Below are 20,321 nucleotides of genomic sequence, written 5' to 3' on the forward strand. Positions count from 1 at the left end.
GCTGTCTAACATGACAATAAAGCTCAAGATATTTGCATCATTCTGTATCTTTATTTAACTCATAATATGTTTTTGTTTAACTCATCATTAAACATTAGATTTCCTGAATGAAAAGCACATTTTCATCCATAATACTGAGAGAGTTCTTACTCTGTTTTAGCAAACAGGCATTTAAGTGTGTGACTTTGGGGAATTTTAGGTAGGGACAGAGGCCAAATTGATATTGCAAATTCATTTTATGCATTCAATATTAACAAATGCCCCTTCATTTTACTGACAAACTGCTGTAAAGTTGCATAATGAGAAGATACAGTTTTTATTAGTAAACAGTGTAAAACAGTAATACGTTAACAAACATATTTACATCCCTAATATATAATGGAAAAACACAGGTCAGCATAAGACCAGGATTTCTTGTTTTCTAAATTTGTACATTTTAAAGATGCCTTTAACGCAAGATCACCACAGTTCTTAGATGCAGCTTCTTTCCCAGTCTCACAATATTGTGCAATGACAAATAAAAAAAAAACTGACAGCAGTTACAGGCTCATTTCTGCATCTAGTCAATTTAAAGATGTAGCTCCCATGTTCGTTCACTTACAGACATTCTACCTTCTCAAGATTGAAGATAGGTTTATTGTCAGTACAACAGTATACACAGTATACAGTCTATTGAAATAATGTTTCACACAGACCCCCCACAGTGCAATCATAAAAGAAAGAGAAAAAAATTCTATTATATATACACACACACTAAACTAAACAAAAACTTAAATTCTGTACAGTAGCTCTATAAGAGAAAAGTAAAACTTTTTTTGTACAATGAACAGAACAAACAGGACATAACTGGACATGTAGGAGCTCACAATCATAAAAAAAAAATCAATCATCACATTATTTCTGTAAAGGAGAATGTAGATGGATAACCTGAAGATGGATAACCCGTAAAAATTAGAACAAAGTTGCTGTCATGCAGTTCTTTGAGCATTTTGTTATTCCCTCTGTAGTGAACAATTTAATATCACATTTTCCTGAAGACCATCTCCTCTTATGTCAGTTGGATCAGATAGTATTGTTTAGTGTAACTGTTCATTCCACGTGGACACACACATGCACACCCCCCTCATCTGGGAGTCAATGGAATTATTTAGTCATCAGAAACCCTGAAAATGACAACTCCCATTGCATTCCATGTAAGAACAGCAGCAAACAATGAGCTCAGAAGCACTCGGTCCAATGTGAGCAGTTGTTCTAGGTTCCATTTACAATCATGGTCAGACCATGGAATCTCCCACATGGATCACACATTGTGTGGATGGATCTGATCTGTCTGTGCTCTGGATTAGAGGGATGGAGTTTCAGGCTGGACTGGAGACAGCAAACAGACCTTGCTGTACTTAGTAGGCGCAGGAGTAAACAGTGCTTTAGGCTGCTGGGAAAAGCGGAAATGAGTCAGAACTACACAGTGGCTGTTTCTCCATTTACATTTCTGATCTGGGATCACTGTCTCCAAAAATACACCCAGTGGCATAAGGCAACACTGAGAACTGGGCTATGCAGATTGATAGTGCCATGTAATAAATAACTACTACACATCTTTTACAAGGTCTAACAATTGTAAAAACTAGAGTGCAGGGTAATCTATGATTAATTAAAACCACACAAACCGGTTTTTGGCTGTCCCAACCCATTAGTCTTGCAGGTATTGGAATCTTCGGCAAAAGTTTGTCCTTATATCTGAAATATGATCAGAAGTAAAACATTCACTTTTGCTTGAAAGGAGTGTTGAACTGCTTCACATTGTTGAAAAAAAAAAGAAAGTGCTGTGTAATCAGGGGAGGGTGGAATGTTTTCAGAGAAATACATCTGAAACTTACTGCCTATACAGGACAAACAGGATAATGCACAGGCAGACCATCACAGAGATGCAGGTGACAAGCACAAATTTAAGAACACCTGATGAATCATTTCTCCCTAGGAAATGTGGGGTAGAAAAACATTTTTATGCTTTGGTCATATTACTAGCTTGGTCCTAGCATAAATCGTTTTTGTCTAAATATACTTTTTATCTTTAGTTGTTTAGTATAGGAATGAAGTGTCTGTAGTTTGCACTGACCGCCATGAATAAACTTTTCAAAAATTCAATAGACGTGCACCCAACTATTTTACTTATTAGAAAATATGCCAAAATATTAATTTTGAGGCAAAAATTCATTTCCAGAAAAAATACGAGCATAAAATTCTAACAAATTGTAATACTAGATATACATTGGAAATTAATATAATTAATATGACTAGACTGGGATAACCTCTCCAAAATGGCAGATCTGAACTACAGTGATTAAGACCACCCAAAGGTGGAGGACAACCTTGTGAGATTGTGGAAGAATAGTTTAACTGCAGTTTGTTTTAAACAGCATTTTTATGTATGTATCATTTAGCACTTTGTGAATAAGACTACACTTTAGACTCTGTACTGCTGAAATGTGTGGGTGGAGAGTCATTTTCATCATTAACTAATAAAACATACCATAGACCACTTCCTTGCTCAGGTCACTCTTTCCTGACCCACATGTGAAAACAGACTTCACCTTCATCCTGTATTCACAAGCTGGGTCGTAGTCTTCTATGTGTCTGTTATCTATAAAATTCTGTAGGGCACAGTCAGTGAATAGACTATAGATCAAATGTGGATGAAAGTCCTTTTACTAGCACTAGTACAGTGTGTTATAATATGGGCTTCAGTGTACAAAAGACATATCCATACCCAACTTCTTGTTGTAAGAAGGGTTCTGCTGAGTTTAGTGAGGTAAACCTGCTGAAGTGAGGTCATCCTTACCTTTGTTTGCTTAGAGCCACATTTAGAAAAGAAGGCTTCATATTTCAAGCAGTTAGCATCAAATGTGTCAGTGTCCCACCTAAACAAGAGTTTGTCTCCTTCCAGGCTTACACTAAGCTTTGGAGGATCAGGTTTGACTAGGAAAAAATCATAACATATTCATAACAAATCAGATGGCATACCCAATTTAGCACCAAGTGATCAATTCTTATTTATCTCACCTATTTTAGGGTCCGTCCAGAAGGTGTTATTCAAATTGGAGCCGATATCGTTCAACAGAAAGAAGATGTTAGGGGTTATGCTTTTATTATTAATCCTGTAAAGTATGTGACAGCCTGTCTTCATAGTCCCATTGTAAAGGTATGTTGTGCAGGGTTTCAATGGTGACCTCTCTGGCCACTTGATCCTAAGGAGTAAGATACAGTTTAAAAAGATTCAACAGTAAAACCTGTCATGTCAGTAGTGGGCAAAAAGACAAAAAAAAAACAATGGTGACCTCACCAGTAGTACAGATGGATGTTAGTGTTATTGAGAGAATCCCAACTGCAGTTCATGGAGTGTCGTGAATAGACAACACAATGAAAGTTCTTCACAAAGGCTGTTGGTAAGATGAAAATTAAAAAGTGACATTTTAATTGTATAAACTGATTTAACTGAATTGAAGCCATGATACATACTCAACATTGTTTAAACATGATCACTTTTTTATTTAATTAAAGTAGGTAAAACCTTATTAAGTATCTCACAAAAATACATACATATATCTTTCTTTGGGTCAACACCTTATCAAAGTGTCATTTCTTTAATGTAAAGAATTCAGTTTGCAGCTTGTACAACAGTGTAAATTTGCTGACTATATGTCACAGCATGTGCCTTAGGTAGGGACAGAGGCCCTCATTGACCTGATAAAACCCCAACGCTGCCTCAAGCTACCCTACTGAACTTACCTGGGTGCTGCCGAATGGTTACAGAAACGGCTTTTCTTTCTTGATCACTGTCTGTACATTGTGCGCTCACTTCAAAGGTCACATCCTTATCCCGTGCCATGCAATTAAGTCTATAGAAAGATTCTGATGTTTTGTACAATGTACTCTGTAAGCAAATAAAAAGAATATTTCAGACATTTCAACCAAGGAATCTGGTTCAAACTGAAATAGCCAAAACTGTTGTTAAAGTGAAGTGATTGTCAATGTGCAACACAGCACAGTAACACAACCAAAATGTGTCCTCTGCTTTTAACCATCACAGTGAGCAGTGGGCAAACATGAAAGGCGCCCAGGTAGCAGTGTGTAGGGACGGTACTTTGCTCAGTGGCACCTTGGCAGTTCGGGACTCGAGCTGGCAACCTCCCAATTACGGGTCTGTTTCCATACCTGCTAGGCCACCACTGATTCAGAATCCAAAGAAGTGTTCACAAAACAAGCAAGTGTTGTACAACGTTGTATCAACTTACATGCTAACATTAATATGCATCTGGACATGGCAGTACAACGCATGGTACAGCATCATACAAGGCACAGCCAATAAAGCTAATTCTGATGGAACTGGATCATGCCAATCAAACATGATTTCTTCGTATAATTACAATACTGCTTCTGCCCTGCCTCAGCCGAAACTGAAATGTCCGGCCTGTCTCCCACAACCTGAAAAATCTGTAAAATCTATCATTATTTTATGTGGTTATAATAATAACAACAACAATCAAGCGGCCTGCAAGGCTAATAAATATGATCTTGAGCTAGTGGTCTTCCGTTTTAGATGCTGCAGGAAGCTCTTAATAATTTCACTTCATTTCATTTCATTTCCCTGTTCCAGGCAAAGCTTACTCATAATTCCAAGGCACTAAACCTTATCGGACCTGCCAAGCAACTTTATTTTCCTGTTCAAAGATGTCTGTACACCGATCATTTGTACAAAGTTTCAGACTATTAAAGAATCTCATGGAAACAATTGCAAACACAGCAAATGGAAATAATAATTATTGGTATTATTTAAAATACTTATTCATTTTGTAATACTTTAAATTCGAAGTAGCATTTTTCCCTTATGGAAAACAAAGGACATTTTCCTAAATGTCTCCAACCTTTGGAAGTGTGTCCACAGAGACTATGGTGCCTGGACAGGACTCACCTTCTCACCGTCATCATTCACCTTGCTGATGTTGTAATTACAGTTCCCGTGGGAGTTGCTCCAGTCTAGCAGTGGGCAGAACTCATTGTTCCAGACCACCTTCACGTCCAGAGGAGGAATCTGGCCTGGAGAAGGTCGCGGGGTTAAAGACGAATCATACACGGTATCGACACACTGTGGTGCTGCTTATTACACTCATTGCGCAACTGCTTATTCAAGTTGACGTCACGGATTTTCGGAAATCGTTGGATGTACCGAGTCCCAGCCTGAGAAAATGTCGCGCGGTGTGCTCACCTGTCCCCTGTCCCACAGCGAAAAACTTCACGAACAAGCTGATGACCACGGAGATATTCCAGTGTGTCAAAATCATCTTTCCCGGGGTAAAAAAATTTAATAAAAACGTGTGGCGTTGTAGTGCTGAAACTCCGTCAAAGCAGAGTAAAAAGGCCGAGTAATAGCAGAGCCAAATCAGGAGTGCGCCGTGAGGAAAAGTAACAGCTCGCTCCTGCGCTCTTCTCCTGATAGAGCGGACTCCGCCCATAATGACGTATGTGGGCGACTATGTGGGAGGGGTCGGATGACGTCACGCCGCGGATGTTGACTGCGGGGCCAGATGGGGAGAGCAGCCACGTGTTCGGGGAATTAGGTAGGTGTAGTGAAACGCACCCGGAAAGTGGTTTTAAAATCTATACAGCTGCGTAAATGGTCGAGGTGTACGAATTTTTACAGCGGTGCTGAAGTGTGCTCACCCGTCTTCTTTAATTGTAGTGTTAATAACCGTGTGTTCACCCGCTCTCGCTGCACGTAGGAAAGAGACCGACTATTATTTGGCGGAATAATTTTGTTATTATTCGGGGAAAATGTGGCTCTCACTCCGGAGCGGCTTCAGTTCACTTTATTTAGAAAGAGACATGTGCACTTTACACGAATAAAAGCATGTCAATACATCCAGAAATAAAAAAAAAAAAAACATTTCCCTGTAATTACAGTGATAACCATTTACACATTATTTTACGTTTTTATTTCCTATTCTATAAATCTGCATATCTTCTGAACATAATTCAGCGCAGCTATGTGACACTTGAGTGTGTGTGAAAGAGTGAAATAATAATAATAACAGAAGGCTTTGTATGAATCTTAATTACAATTAACAAAAAAATACAGCATTATTATTTAATTATTTTGAGATGTATTCTCATTAAAAGTAAGAGTTCATTTTAAATACATACAGAATGTAGTCAAAAGAACTTTTGTACAGAGTCATCCCGCAACTGAAGCCACTTTAGTCTCTATGTCCTTCCAATGCAAAACACCACTGCATCAGTGTTTTCACTCCCTATACAAAACAAGACACTTACAACTCATTAACTGTTCAGATCAGCAGCAGAGCTGCTACGGTCCACTGGCGATAAGTCACGTGAATCATAAATGACGAGCTGCTTGATGGACTCGACTGAATCAGAGCAGGACACGTCAATGGGCAGGCCTGCAGCACACCAGGATGCCCATACCGCTTCCTGCCCTTATGGATCGTTCAGGAACTGTTCATGGTTCGACTTCCGATGTTCGTGGAAACTGCCTGGCTGAGGAAGTGAAGCTATTAGCAGTTACATGTTTTGCGACTACTGCTTCTGCCCTGTTTCTAATTAATCATGGCACTTCATTGAGGTGTGAAATAAGAGCGGTTTAGCTGCCTAATGCTGGATTAAATAACATATCTAAAAAAAATTATTGATCCATGCAAATAATTAACAAAAATGCTTCTGTCAGATTTTTCTTTTCAGTTGCATCTGATCAGTAATACGGTTTTACAGCTTGTCTGACTGTAAGGCAGGTGGGTTTAGTTAGTGCACCATTTTGGCCGCATTTTTCAAGTGAGACGCTACAGACAAGCAAGCTTCATGACCCCATCAGACTGTACTAAGAAGAGACATATATAACACTGCAAGTGGAATCATGTTGCTCAGCATTTTTGTGTCCAAAAAGGCTCAGAACAACTGTACCAGGATCCAAATGTAACACATTTCCATTTAATAGTGGTTTAAAACTCCTCCACACTGGGCACAAATATGAAGACAAGGGAGTTGGTTCATATTTTAACTGGTTCTAGTCAGAGCTGGTTACCAGAAAGGGTTGGCTTGTGTTGGTTTTGTGAATGTGCTGAACGAGTTGGGCAGACAATGAAAAATTGTCGCCAGGATACTAATGCAATTGCACTTCCTCTTTACTTCTGAGGTTAGAGAGTCCTCACACATTACAGTCACCACAACAAGGAAGTGCCTTTTTGCCATAGACTTTTGTTATATCAAAGCAGGCAAATCTGAGATATCGAAGAATTAAACTATTAAGTTTTTTAACTGCAGTAACCTTTGTGAAGGGGGGTAGTTTCTAAAAAGTATATTGCCTTGTACTACTAGACTCTTGGAGGCACTTAAACAACAGAGTCACTGAGAATATTCTAGAAGGCCACTGTTCCTGACAGCAGCAGTGAAAAGATGAAGGCGTAAGAAAATTAAGGCAGGATTTTAAATCCTGAAGCAACATAATACACCACAATATTCAGTACTCTAACACAGCAGACCTTCAAATCCATCATGAGTTGAATCGCCCAGGTCAACTTTAGCTGGACTCCTACTATAAAGCAGAATGATGGAAATGTATGGACAAGCAAAGAGCAGAAGAGCGACAATCTTTGTAAGCTGGGCTGAGTGTAATCAGTAGTAGATATGAAGTCATGCCTCATAAACAAATACTGACTATATGACATTCCTAACCTGCCTCAACCTGATCATGCAATCAAAACATTCTGCAATCTGAAACTAGAAAGAGTGGGAATTAAGTGTTGGAGTTTTAAATACAATAAAATGCATTTTCAAGCTTGTCTGGAAGAGTGTCACTTCAGCACAATAACATAACAAAATAGCCAGTTGCTCTTAATTACGGACATTATCAAAAAGTGCTTGGTCCAGGAGGTTAGCCAGAAAATTCCACAGTGACATCAAGACGGCTTCAAGTGTGCCCTGTGATTCAAGCAGTACCAACATTTTACATTTCAAAGCACTTGGATGGTGCAATTCTACACTTAGCAGATGCATGGGACCTGTCCCAAGCCTACTGGAATGTAGGAGGGGAGTGGACGAGGACTGAAGGGGGTTTCTCTAGCCTAGCTCGCTGGAAGTTCCACTTATGGCCCGGAATACGTGTATTGAGTTCTGAAGCAGAGAGCGTGTCATGTCCTCTTGGAAGATCTATGGATGACAAAGAAAAGTTATTTGTGAGTTAATTGTGATAGCCTACACATTTGTATAACCTTAACAGCAATGCCATGATGATATGCAATAACAAAAAAAAAACAAGATTGAGTGACTGAGTAAGAACCCGAACCAAAAAAATACATGGGACACGCTTTAGCTTCAACATAACATGATAACACAACATGGTATCAGTTATCTGGTCACTTACACATCTTAGCATTCCTGAAGCTAAGGTTGAGGGAGGCAGTGGAAGTGAAAAGAAAAGTTGGTTAGTAACACTGAAAGGAAAAAAATATTTCTTGGAAAGAAAAAAGAGCTCTGGTCTGGTCAAAGTTAATCCCATTCAATGTAAGCGCCTGGTTCATTCATCTGCTGTCTGTTCCAAAAGAATCAAGTAAAGCAAAGCAAAAGTAGAGCAACATACCAACTGAATTCATGCAAGGTGTGATTAATTTCATGTGTGATTAATTAATATGTGTGTGTTTTCGGAAAAATGCTTATTTATGCATTTGCAAGTTCCACTTGGCCATGGTCTTTACGTTCTCAGCGTGGACCTAGTGCAGAGTGATAGGACAAATCCATGTGAATAATGGCACTTCATGTTTTTGAGTATGGGTGTGGGTGCCCCTTGAGTCACACTGCCCTATGTGTCATTGTATGACAGACAGCAGGCATGTTGCAACCCATTTTAGAGGTGGCCATTCCAGCCTTTCAGATGTACAGGACAGAAATAAGAGAATCAAAGTCTCCTCATTCATACAGGTGGAGTACCCACTTCGAACACCCTGGAAATACAATAAATCTCATCCATGTAAATTAAACATCAGCCACAATAATTAGCTGCTCAGTAGAGCATGGCTGAGGCACCAACACCATGCATGTAAACCTAGAAAAAGGAGAAAACCATTCCCAATGCCATTTAAAAATCATATTTAAATATTTACATTAATAATATGTTTGCATGTACACACTGCAAATAAATGAACTGCACAGACTCTATACATAAATAAATAAATAAAAAACATATTTTACAGAAAATGGTGATAATTTACTCTGGTAAATTTACCAGATTAATACATTTTGATGAACACAGAGTTATGTGAAATTGTGATAACATACAACAAAAGCTAATTATCATGGTTTAAATGATTCATTCATTCACTGCTGTTCACTAAACAGCCACAACATGGCCGCAACCCAATATTTTGAACATTCACAAATCCTTACATGCCAGAGTTATTGACATGGCCTTGGTGTGATTGGGTGTCTGTGGGAAAAACTAGTGAGTCTTGTGAGCTGATAAGTAGACAGGTTTGATTGCAAAATAAAGTAGGTATTTCACCAGTACACCTATATGAACAAGACCAGCATCCTTATACAGCATTGCCTCACTCGTAATTGCGTTTTTGGCTCTGGCTCATACTGTGTCGGAATAATGTGATAGATGCTTCAAAAATCAAGAAAACAGACTTGATTTTATTGATAACCCTTGTAAGGCACATGTGTGTGTGAAAGATTTGAATGAGACAAAGGGTGGGAATGCTGAACATTGTAGAATGTGAAGGGGCTCGCAGTAACAGAAGTGACTTGATCAATTTTGATTGGTCCATAGTTTGAGGAACACTGCCATAGTACATGGTCCATGTAATGTTCGGTCAAGCCTGTGTGTGTGAAGCTAGTCACGTAGCAGTAATATCAATGCAATTACAGATTAACCAGCAATTACAGAAGCTGCTCCTCTGACGTCCTTTCACATCATGGATTTAGATTTACAAGTTGCCATTTGTTACCAAAACCAATTTCATAAGAAAAAACAGCTTATAAGTGTATGTGACTACAAGTTTATCTCTGCCCTACCTGCTCCTGAATAATGCCAGATAGTTCCTTCACCATGTCTTTGAAATTGCCCTTCAGCCCCTCATGGTATTCAATTTGATCCTCCTTGATGAGTTGCTCATTGACATCCAGAGCCACACTGCAGGCGTGAACAAACCTCCTGAAGAACAGAAAAATGCAGATCCTCACAGAAAAGATAGAACAGTTAAAGTAGTTCAATATTTCAACTCACACTGACCCCTATGAAGAACATAAATTAAGTTTTCAGTCATGAATGCTAAATGATGCGATAGATGTGGAATATGCTCTGCACATTAAAAACATCCTTAGTGCTCCTGTAGTTATTGACAGAAGCCTCTCTATTCTGTACCTGTAATGGGCCTAGATATAAGAAGATGCATATGAAGATGACCTTTTGCATAAATCATCATCTCAGTACAAGCAACATGTACACACCTGAATATATCTTTGAGATCTTTTGCCTTCTTGCTGGTCTGGCTGGACTTGGACTTGTCAAGGAAAGCTCTAGCATAGGCCATGGGACCTGCATTCACCTGTCAGACAGCAGCAACAGAAGGCAACTTGGAAGGCAATGTTGGAAACTTCAGGTAAAAACTATCATACATTTATGATGTGTTCGTCCTAATCTGCATTTAGCTGTGACTGCTCTCAAAGTGAGGGGGATCATGTGAGGGTCCTGTATCAGGATGTAGAAGCTGCCGCAGTGGTGCTCTACCTGCACACTGACGCAGCCCTGCAGTTTGAGCTGTAGCTGGATCATGTCCACCTCCTGGTTGCAGCACAGCTTGTCCAGCTCGGCTGTGCGATCACGCATCTCATCTATGGCCACATCAACAGGCTTCAGCTCCAGCTGTTTCTCCCCTGACACCTCCACTCGCTTCTTAACATACGGGAACCAGTTAGCCGCTATGCATAAAAAGAGAGTGGGTGTAGGTGACTTTAAAGTGCACTAACAAGCTGAGACCTGTCTGGAAAACATGTCTCTAGTATGTGTGTGTGAGTGTGTTTAGTGTGAATGGAATGGAATTTTTTCCCCATGTAAAGCTAATCAACAAAGTGAAACATAATGCTTGTGGTCAATATAGACAACCCTCTCCAAACATCACTAATAATCTTGTTAGGAGATTCATTGAATTAAATAAGATTTTAAATATGATTCAAATTTGTTCATTCTTAAAAAATAATTAATTATAGGCAAAAAGGCTGCGATTCATATGAATCTCAGGATGAATTTTATGTCAGTGCTGTTTCTATGTGAGGTATGAGATGAGGTATGAAGCAAGCATACTTGTGAGGATTGTTCTTCTCTTGCACTGTTCCTCCACTCCACCATGTTTCTTGCCCGAAAGTGTGTACGGCGTCTCAAAGACAAAGCGACTGATGTTATGACTCTTCTCAAAGTCAGTCTTCTTCTCCTGGAGGTCCTTCTCATCAAAATATGGCTTTACAAAAGTTACTTGTATATGTGCCAGTTTTGGGTCCAGATCCTTTGGATTGACCTATCATGTTATCAAATAAAATAACATGAACGTGACAATAAAATTGTCAATGGGCCTTCATTCACCGACCAAAAATACACTTCCTTTAGATTCGGGCCTTCAGTATTGTCTTGTTTTGTATTGGAACACACTCTAAACACACTCAAGAGCCCTCAATAATAAAGTCAAAGATTATTTTCAAAGATTACATATTATCATTACTGATTTGGCCTCAAACATCAAGTCATTTCTTTTCAAGGCTTTTCACTTTTCAAACACTACATCAGTTCACTGCATAGCACTACCAACATACAAAAATATAATTTGATGTTCACTTCATACCAACACTACAGAACTATTGAAGATGTTTCCTACTTTATAGTTTTGTTTTTAGGCAAATGGCCCATACAATTCATTCTACATAATGTAATGAAACCATGTAGACGAGAACAAATTCTAGAAAATCAGTAGATATTGTGAATGAGGCACAATGACATCCTCATATTAAGTGTAGACTTCATAAATGCTATATTTTAATCATTTGATGATTTATACATCTTCAACTTTTCCCATCAAAGGATTTCGGCTGAATCCAGAAAGTTCATCATCTTATCAGTAAATGCCCTGAGTCAAACTGTTCCCTGGTTATGACTATGACAGGACTATGATTGTGCCAACAACAATGAAACAAAATCACATTCAGATTGTAATATGCTGGTTACCTTATTTGAGTCTTGGATGATTCTGACATTTTCTGAACCAAACTTTTCACTGTAGAGGCTAAGCAGACGCTGAGAGATCTCAGACAGGCCAGTGAGTTTAGGCTCTTTGTATATGTACTCCTTCCCATCTTCCTCTTCAAAGAAAGCCTGTCAGAAATCACAGCCAACAGGACCCACCTATAATTATATAACTTGTAACCATCTACTGCAACATGAACCTAAAGGCAATCCCCGTGTTTCACAAAACCAAAAGAAATGAATCTAATCTAATCTAATCTTCATGGGCCACAGATACGTGAACTATGATACGTGAACTATGTTCTCCTCAATGGAGACAGCTTACCCCCCAACTGAAAGTGACTGTCATTGTGAAACACTGCAGCACAACACACAGTGTACACAGTGAAATATGTCCTCTGCTTTTAACCCATCACCAGTCGGCAGCCATTAAAGGCCCCAGGGAATGTGTGGGGACAGTTCTTTGCTCAGTGACACCTCAGTGTTACCTTGGCAGTTTAGCCACAGCTTCACAAGGCAACTGTGACGTTCTGCACAGACCTGTTCTTGGGTTACATAGAAATGCGATTTTCCCAATTATATATGGTGAAATCCAGAAGCATGGGAAAGTTGTGCAATCAGGTATCACTAGCAAGGGAAATATCTTTTGAGGGGTGTCTACACACATGGGTGGGTGGGTAACCACTGAATTGAACTACATTAGTGTAAGAGTCCTTGCTTTTCATCTGGTCAGTAGAGTAAACGTGATCTTTCCTAGTGTCTACCCACTTGTCCATAAAAGGCCACCCTGAAGAAGGTCCCCAGCAGCCTCCGGCCGGTCTGCATCACCTCCAGGATTTTGGAGTATGCACGGTGCAGAGTGTCATAAAGACGCTTCAATTTCTGCCACAAACATAGACAGGTTTCATTATTCCATTGCATCTGGGTGATGCAATCATTCTGATTACTTAATATGCAGACATGATGGACAAAAATACAAAAAATTTATGTGACTGCGGGAAATTATTTGTCTGGTCAGCAGGATCCTCAGTGATGTGAAATATTTCTGTAACACAGTGGTATGGATTTGTTGAGGTGGGAGACAAGTAACAAGAAAAAAAATCTGCTCATCTTCATACCAATCACAGTTACTGTTTACAGCAATAGAAAACGGCCAGAATAAACTTCCCAAAGGAGTATTAACAACAGTGTGGGAACTCTGCCTCTCTTCCCTTACATGGGATGACTTGCTTTTCAATGTTTTCCTTGTTTGTGTCAGCCCAAAGTAAATTATTACATCTCTGGCTATATGAGGAAACACAGCCATATGTAAACAGGAAGTGATTTGGAAGATTCTTATTGCTTTAAAATGTATTAAATGACATTGACATAAGCTGTCAAATTGATCCTACTTTTTCTGTCATACCCCAAACTGTTCCTCTAAGTTTCTTTCGAGGTCTCTATATGAATTTAGACTGTTTTGGGTTAGTTAATACAGTGTTTCTCAAACCTGCTCCTAGAAACCAACATCTCAGCATATTGTAGGACTAATTAGCTAATGATGATCTGCAGCAATTAGCAAACATATTTGCTTGAGGGTTATAATGCATAAGCTGTGGGTCTTCAGGTGCAAGATTTGGAAACACTGGTGTCAAGAATAAACAGAAACCAACATCTAGACAGGAATATATAATGATATCTACAGAGATGCCCAATCTTCAATCCTCTACTCTACAGAACAGTGATGATAGTATGCTCTGGTAAAACTGTGTAAAACTGGGTGTTCTGTATTTAACACACTTAATTTACCTTGACTAGTAAAGATCACCCTAATCTTGAGCACAACTAGGCATTGTGAAAAAGGTTAAAAAAAAAAGCTTATGCTGGGACTTGCTCCAGGACTTGAAAAAGTTATGTAATGGAAGCTATCATTGTAGAAACATGTGGAAAGAGGGTGTAATTGTGAACTGATGAGGATAAAATGCTGTTGCCAGATTTGGTGCACTTTTGTATTTTTTCATGGAATGGAATATCCACGAAAGTATAATTTGCACTAATTATTTTTGTGACTGGTTTGAAACTAAACTGCAATAGTAGTAAGTATAAGTCATCTTTAAAGTGTACATGATTTCTAATGGTCTTGTCACCACTTCCTAAGCATTTTTTTGCGGAAATCATTCCCACTACCAACTGGATTTCCTGTTACTGTTATATTTCCTGTTACTGTGGTATTTGGCAGCAGACATGACTGTGGCTAAATACAAATTACAAATAGTGTTAAAACATGCCATGCTGAATGATCTTACCTCAAACTCATGCCGTTTTTCGTAGACAGGGATGATTATTTTGGCAACATGTGTGATCAACTCATAACGCTCAGCCTTCCATAGGCCCTCCACACACACTTCTAGATGCTCCACCAGCACTTCCTGCACCAGAAAAAAGCCATAGTCATGGAAAAATGGTATATATGAAAGTCAAAGTGTCATTGTGAAACACAGCACAGCACAAGGTGCACACAACAAAATGTGTCATTTGCTTTTTTACCCATCACCCTTGGTGAGCAGTGGAGTGGGCAGCCATGAAAGGCACCTGGGGAGTAGTGTGTGGGGATGGTGCTTGGTCCGTTTCCTTAACCACTGTCATAGGGCATTATCATGGCAAGAAATATTCAGAAATATTCAGTATATGAATACAAAAGACCTGAGCCTCTGCAGCAGGTACAGCCTGCTCTGCCCTTTTTTATAAAGTGCATTATGAGTTATGAGTCCAGTCCAGTCCATTGTTCAGGTGAACACCAAGGTACTTGTAGCTATCCACTGCCTCAATGGCTATACCCTGGATGTCCAGTGGTTGCAGTGGAGGATGTTTGTGCCTGTGGAAGTCTACCACCAGCTCTTTGGTTTTTCCAGTGTTGATCTGGAGGTAGTTCTGCTGGCACCAGTCCACAAAGTCCCTTGTCAGTTCTATGTACTCAATGTCGTCCCCATCTGTGATGAGGCCGACTATTGCAGAGTCATCAGAGATCTTCTACAGGAAGCAGTTGGTGGAGTTGTGTGAGAAGTCTGCAGTATAGATTGTGAAGAGGAACGGCGCCAGAACCGTTCCCTGCGGGGCCCCTGTACTGCAGACAACCGTGTCTGACACACAGCCCTGAGTTCTCACATACTGTGGTCGGTTAGTTAGGTAGTCCAGGATCCATGTGGATCCATTCTATATCTATACATCATTACAATGGCTTCTGGCAGTGGGTCAAATATACTCTGCAGTAAATGTGGAGTTGGTTCTAATAAAAAGCTGTCAGAAAACACATATGGGGCTGCATAGCCCCACACCAGTCAGGGTGGCCATGCTAACCTGTGTCCACCACCAAAATTACATACAATTTTGCATGTGGGCAAAAGAACTGGACCAGACTCTGTGCACTTTTGCTTGCTTCAGGTTGTTTGTACCTCAGTGTAATAGACATCTTGCATGCCAGAATCTTCCTTCATGGCAGCCTCCTCTTCAATGTTCAGTGTGATCTTCTTAAATGCTACAAGGCCACTCTGGAAGAGCTCTGGGAGGGCATTAATCAGAAAGCTTGAGTGTGAGAATTCAATACATTCACTAGGCAACTATGAGATATTTCACTTGTCATTGTTTAATCAAAGATGTGTTAGGTACATACAGTGGGTTGCAAAAGTATTTGGCCCCCTTGAACCTTTCCACATTTTGTCACATTACAGCCACAAACATGAATCTATTTTATTGGAATTCCATGTGAAAGACCAATACAAAGTGGTGTACACTTGAGAAGTGGAACAAAAATCATACATGATTACTTAAATTACTGAAACGTGGGGTGTGCGTATTTATTCAGCCCCCTGAGTCAATACTTTGTAGAACCACCTTTTGTTACAGTCTTTTAGGTAATGTCTCTACCAGCTTTGCACATCTAGAGACTGAAATTCTGTGGGCAAACCTGTGGGCAAAACAACTGGACCAGACTCTATGCACAATGGAATGGTTTAAAACAAAACATGTCCATGTGTTAGAATAGCCCAGTCAAAGTCCAGATCTAATCGAGAATCTGTGGCAGGATCTGCAAACTGCTGTTCACAAATGCTGTCCATCTAATCTGACTGAGCTGGGGTTGTTTTGCTAAGAAGAATGGGCAAGAATTTCAGTCTCTCGATATGCAAAGATGGTAGATGTCATGGTTCACGGAACCAGAATGTGAGTGCGTGTAGGAGGAGATGAGGAACCCTGGTGCGGTGGGACACAAGGAGGCAGGTAAGTTCCCTCTGACTTAACATGCGAATGCTAAGAGCATGATGCTGCCACCATCGTATTTGACAGTGGGGATGGTATGTTCAGAGTGATGTGCAGTGTTAGTTTTCTGCCACACAGAGCACCTTCTTCCACATGTTTGCTGTGTCCCCCACATGGCTTGTGGCAAACTGCAAACAGGACTTCTTATGATTTTCTTTTAACAATGGCTTTCTTCTTGCCACTCTTCCATAAAGGCCAACTTTGTGCAGTGCATGACTAATAGTTGTCCTATGGGCAGATTCCCCAACCTGAGCTGTAGATCTCTGCAGCTCGTTCAGAGTCACCATGGGCCTCTTGGCTACATTTCTGATTAGCGCTGTCCTTGTTCGGTCTGTGAGTTTAGGTGGATGGCCTTGTCTTGGTAAGTTTACAGTTGTGCCATACTCCTTCCATATCTGAATGATTGCTTGAACAGTGCTCCGTGGGATGTTCAAGACTTGGGAAATCTTTTTATAGCCTAAGCCTGCTTTAAATTTCTCAATAACTTTACCCCTGACCTGTCTGGTGTGTTCTTTGGACTTCATGGTGTTGTTGCTCCCAATATTCTCTTAAACAACCTCTGAGACCATCACAGAGCAGCTGTATTTGTACTGACATTAAATTACACACAGGTGCACTCTATTTAGTCATTAGCACTCATCAGGTAATGTCTATGGGCAACTGACTGCACTCAGACCAAAGGGGGCTGAATAATTACGCACACCCCACTTTTCAGTTATTTATTTGTAAAAAATGTTTGGAATCATGTACGATTTGTTCCACTCCTCAAGTGTACACCACTTTGTATTGGTCTTTCAAATGGAATTCCAATAAAATAGATTCATGTTTGTGGCTGTAATGTGACAAAATGTGGAAAAGTTCAAGGGGGCTGAATACTTTTGCAACCCACTGTATGTATGTAACACATCGCTGCCTGTTGAGACACAAGAATACCACATGCATGGACGTAGATCTATAAGTCATAAGTTAATCTTTGATTAAACAATGACAAGTGAATGTTGCAATAATTACATAGGCAAGACCATGGTGATTAAAATGCAAAATCTGCATTAAACATGTATTATAAGTATTTGCAGTTGGAAGGTCCACTCTTTTTCTGTGTTCTCGCTGTCAAACTAAAGACCATGATACTAAAACTGCTACTACTGAAACATGGGTGTGCCAACCCTTTCAAACCTGCACAGATCTCCACAGGTTCCTTTCATGTCTTGTTTGTCCTGTATTCAGCCAATGAGTAGGACTAAAATAGTTAAACCAACAGCACTTGATGCCTTACAGCCACACTAGGGGGAAAAAACGGTTTGGTGGCTTTGTTTAAGGTTTTGCATGTCTTACCATACTGTGTGTCTTTTTTTATGCACTGCATTGTTGATGGGCATGGATTGTTCAGACAGGCTAATGATCTGGCAATTAAACTAAAATGCTGTTTTACTACAGGTTTCTTGCTTTCTTAAGTTTAATGTTTTGAGAAAATTAATTTAATAAATTAATTGTACACTTTTTCACTAAAAATCATGGTTTCACCTCAATCCCGCCTTGAATAGGCTCGTGAAGTAGAAAGTTCCACAGTGAGAAAGTTCCACTTCACGAGCCTATTCAAGGAGGGATTGACGTGAAACCAACCTGGAGGATAAATTTGTGGGCACAAGCCAACTTCCCTCAGATTGACAAAGTTCTGTGGATGCAGAATGAAATGTCTCTACCTTAAAGAAAGAAAGTCCAGTTGTCATGACTCATACTTTGTATTACACTGTCATTGTAAAAATAGGCAAGAGACAAGACAGCGCAAAATACAGAGGCAACAAATGGTCAGCGTGAAATGAGAGTATTATAAGTTTCATGGTTCTCATCAGAGAATGTATTCTGACTAACTCCATAAGGTATACATATTAAAAACTTATTCTTCATAACACAGGGACATATGAGAAAGTTCACATTGAACATCTTTCCCACTAGTATTACCTAATATACAATTTTGTAATGTAAGTTGTCCAATAAAGAACATGCTGCTAATCAGCAGCTCAAGGATACACACAGCATATGGCTCCCTGTTTACTCAAACCTTACCTCCTAACATCACCTATGCATCTTTCTTCTGAATGTATACAAACAACAGTTCCTACTATAGTAAATCTGACTTGGATAGGTTTTAAATGGAAAATGTTTGTTTTCACTTTAATGAATTTCAGACAAATGAAAGACATTCTGTTAATGAAAAATTAAAAACATTTTGTGCCAAAATGTTACACAAAACTAACATTTGAAACATAATAAATCCGTACAGTTTCACTTTTGGTACCTTTCAGGGGAAATACACTTCTACATCTTCTTTGACTTCATACTGTGCACCCCTCCCCTCCATTGGACCCATAAAAATATAAACACCATATAAGGTTTAAAGGTCGTAAGAAATGACTGACTCAAGTGCCAAAGCTCGAGTACAGATTATTCAGGGTCAACAACCAAAGGAATTCAACTCCTTGCCGCCAGACCATGTTTTTAACTAGCTGGAGACATTCTGAGACTGCAGAACTCATCATGCAATTGAAGAAGAGGAGCTTACTCTTTCTGTGGAGGTACTCAGCCACCAGTGCAGCCATATGGATGTAACACATCGCTGCCTGTGGAGACACAAGAATACCACAAGCATGGACGTAGATCTAAAAGGCATAAGTTAATCTTTGATTAAACAATGGTGCAATAATTACATAAGCAAGACCACGGTGATTAAAATGATTAAAATGACCCACTGCCACTCTTGTTCTGGGTACTCTCTGTCAAGATAAAGACCAGGATACTAAAACTGCTACTATTAAAACATGGGTGTGCCAACCCTTGCAAACGTAAACATGATCTGCACAGGTTCCTTTCATGGCCTGTTTGAAGCCTACTAGCTCTTGCCTTCAAAAGACACCTTATTCTACTAAAACAAAAACCTGGTAATATTTTTCATATCATATTCATACTCATGTTTGTCTCTCCACCCAGAATTTCTCAGTGAGAAACAGGAAGGGCAGATCTTGCCTGACCATTTCCCAGAGCTGCTTCTTGCATTTTGCCACTTCCTTGTTTTTCATCAAAGACTCTGCTATGCAGATTCAAAGACTCTGCTATTTTATCTGTTCTTTTTCTATCCATTCCACACACCCACACACCTTGTGTTGTAGAGGGAAACAGGAACAGTCTAGTCCTTCACCACACACTTTACACAACACTAACCAAACGAGCTGAACAGTGTAAATGTGACCTGATATTATAAGCCCCAGGCATCCTACAGCCCTCTTCAGCTCAGGGGTGAAAGGAGACAGCCCTTTCATTTTACGTGTGAAAATAATGCATCTAAATTTGCCCTGAGGCCTGAAGAGGATAAACATTCACAGTCAGAAATAAATAATAAATGAATGTGACCAAATGGTACAGACACAGATGGTGCAGAATACACACACACATATACCCAACAAACAGTCCCATGGAAGAACATTAGGACATTCAAACAATTTCCTAATGGTAGGAAATAAACATAATAATTAAACATCAACTAAAGTGAGGTTTTAAGTGAAGCATACTAATTGAAGCCTCTCAATACTTGTAAATGGGACCAGTTTCTGCTTTGCCGTTGTGGACTATTGTATAATTACAGAAAAAATAATTTAATCCATTTTAGGATTAGTCTCATACAACACTATAAGGGGTCTGACAACTGAACTGTATATACACTTGCAGCTTAGTT

General features: G+C 39.6%; 2 protein-coding genes and 1 long non-coding RNA gene across 8 annotated transcripts in view; 1 reads left to right on the forward strand and 2 right to left on the reverse strand.

The window, feature by feature from the left end:
- Positions 1-297: 297 nt before the first annotated feature.
- On the reverse strand, positions 298-5,495 carry il13ra1 (interleukin 13 receptor, alpha 1). Of its 2 annotated transcripts, none has more exons than XM_028982275.1 (10): positions 5,264-5,495; positions 4,970-5,094; positions 3,787-3,931; positions 3,341-3,437; positions 3,061-3,245; positions 2,840-2,976; positions 2,531-2,651; positions 1,878-1,974; positions 1,668-1,737; positions 298-1,429 (listed from the first exon to the last, which is right to left on the reverse strand). In XM_028982275.1, the coding sequence occupies exons 1-10, from the start codon at positions 5,337-5,339 to the stop codon at positions 1,343-1,345; spliced, it is 1,140 nt and encodes a 379-aa protein (XP_028838108.1). In that variant the 5' UTR covers positions 5,340-5,495; the 3' UTR covers positions 298-1,342. The 2 variants fall into 2 exon arrangements, with proteins under 2 accessions (XP_028838108.1, XP_028838100.1); XM_028982267.1 differs by having other exon boundaries at positions 298-1,432.
- Positions 5,496-5,540: 45 nt separating this feature from the next.
- The window catches only part of LOC114776533 (uncharacterized), a 36,718-nt gene continuing 21,937 nt past the window's right edge, over positions 5,541-20,321 (forward strand). Inside the window, exon 1 of the long non-coding RNA XR_003745585.1 lies at positions 5,541-5,615. This is a non-coding gene — a long non-coding RNA (uncharacterized LOC114776533). The remainder of the gene's footprint in view (positions 5,616-20,321) is intronic.
- dock11 (dedicator of cytokinesis 11) overlaps positions 5,849-20,321 on the reverse strand; it is a 59,786-nt gene continuing 45,313 nt past the window's right edge. For 3 of the 5 annotated variants that reach the window (XM_028966736.1, XM_028966721.1, XM_028966796.1), the window contains 10 exons: positions 19,155-19,212; positions 15,730-15,836; positions 14,584-14,706; positions 13,067-13,180; positions 12,281-12,427; positions 11,369-11,579; positions 10,796-10,986; positions 10,516-10,613; positions 10,081-10,219; positions 5,849-8,217 (listed from right to left, as the gene is read on the reverse strand). In XM_028966736.1, coding sequence (XP_028822569.1) covers positions 8,128-8,217; positions 10,081-10,219; positions 10,516-10,613; positions 10,796-10,986; positions 11,369-11,579; positions 12,281-12,427; positions 13,067-13,180; positions 14,584-14,706; positions 15,730-15,836; positions 19,155-19,212 — 1,278 coding nt within the window. In that variant the 3' untranslated portion in view covers positions 5,849-8,127. Of the gene's footprint in view, positions 8,218-8,431; positions 8,452-10,080; positions 10,220-10,515; positions 10,614-10,795; positions 10,987-11,368; positions 11,580-12,280; positions 12,428-13,066; positions 13,181-14,583; positions 14,707-15,729; positions 15,837-19,154; positions 19,213-20,321 lie in introns of those variants that run through there. The other 2 variants (XM_028966747.1, XR_003745447.1) reach the window with 2 other exon arrangements.

Source organism: Denticeps clupeoides, chromosome 1 (genome assembly GCF_900700375.1).
Source record: "Denticeps clupeoides chromosome 1, fDenClu1.1, whole genome shotgun sequence".
NCBI classification, from domain to species: Eukaryota; Metazoa; Chordata; class Actinopteri; order Clupeiformes; family Denticipitidae; genus Denticeps; species Denticeps clupeoides.

Coding starts and splice junctions, on each gene's coding strand:
- il13ra1 (XM_028982267.1), bottom strand. CDS start 5,339: ATGATTTTGACACACTGGAATATCTCCGTGGTCATCAGCTTGTTCGTG. Junction 5,095..5,263: donor CGCTGTGGGACAGGGGACAG/GTGAGCACACCG, acceptor GACCTTCTCCAG/GCCAGATTCCTCCTCTGGAC. Junction 1,975..2,530: donor GAGCAAGGAAGTGGTCTATG/GTATGTTTTATT, acceptor CACATTTCCTAG/GGAGAAATGATTCATCAGGT.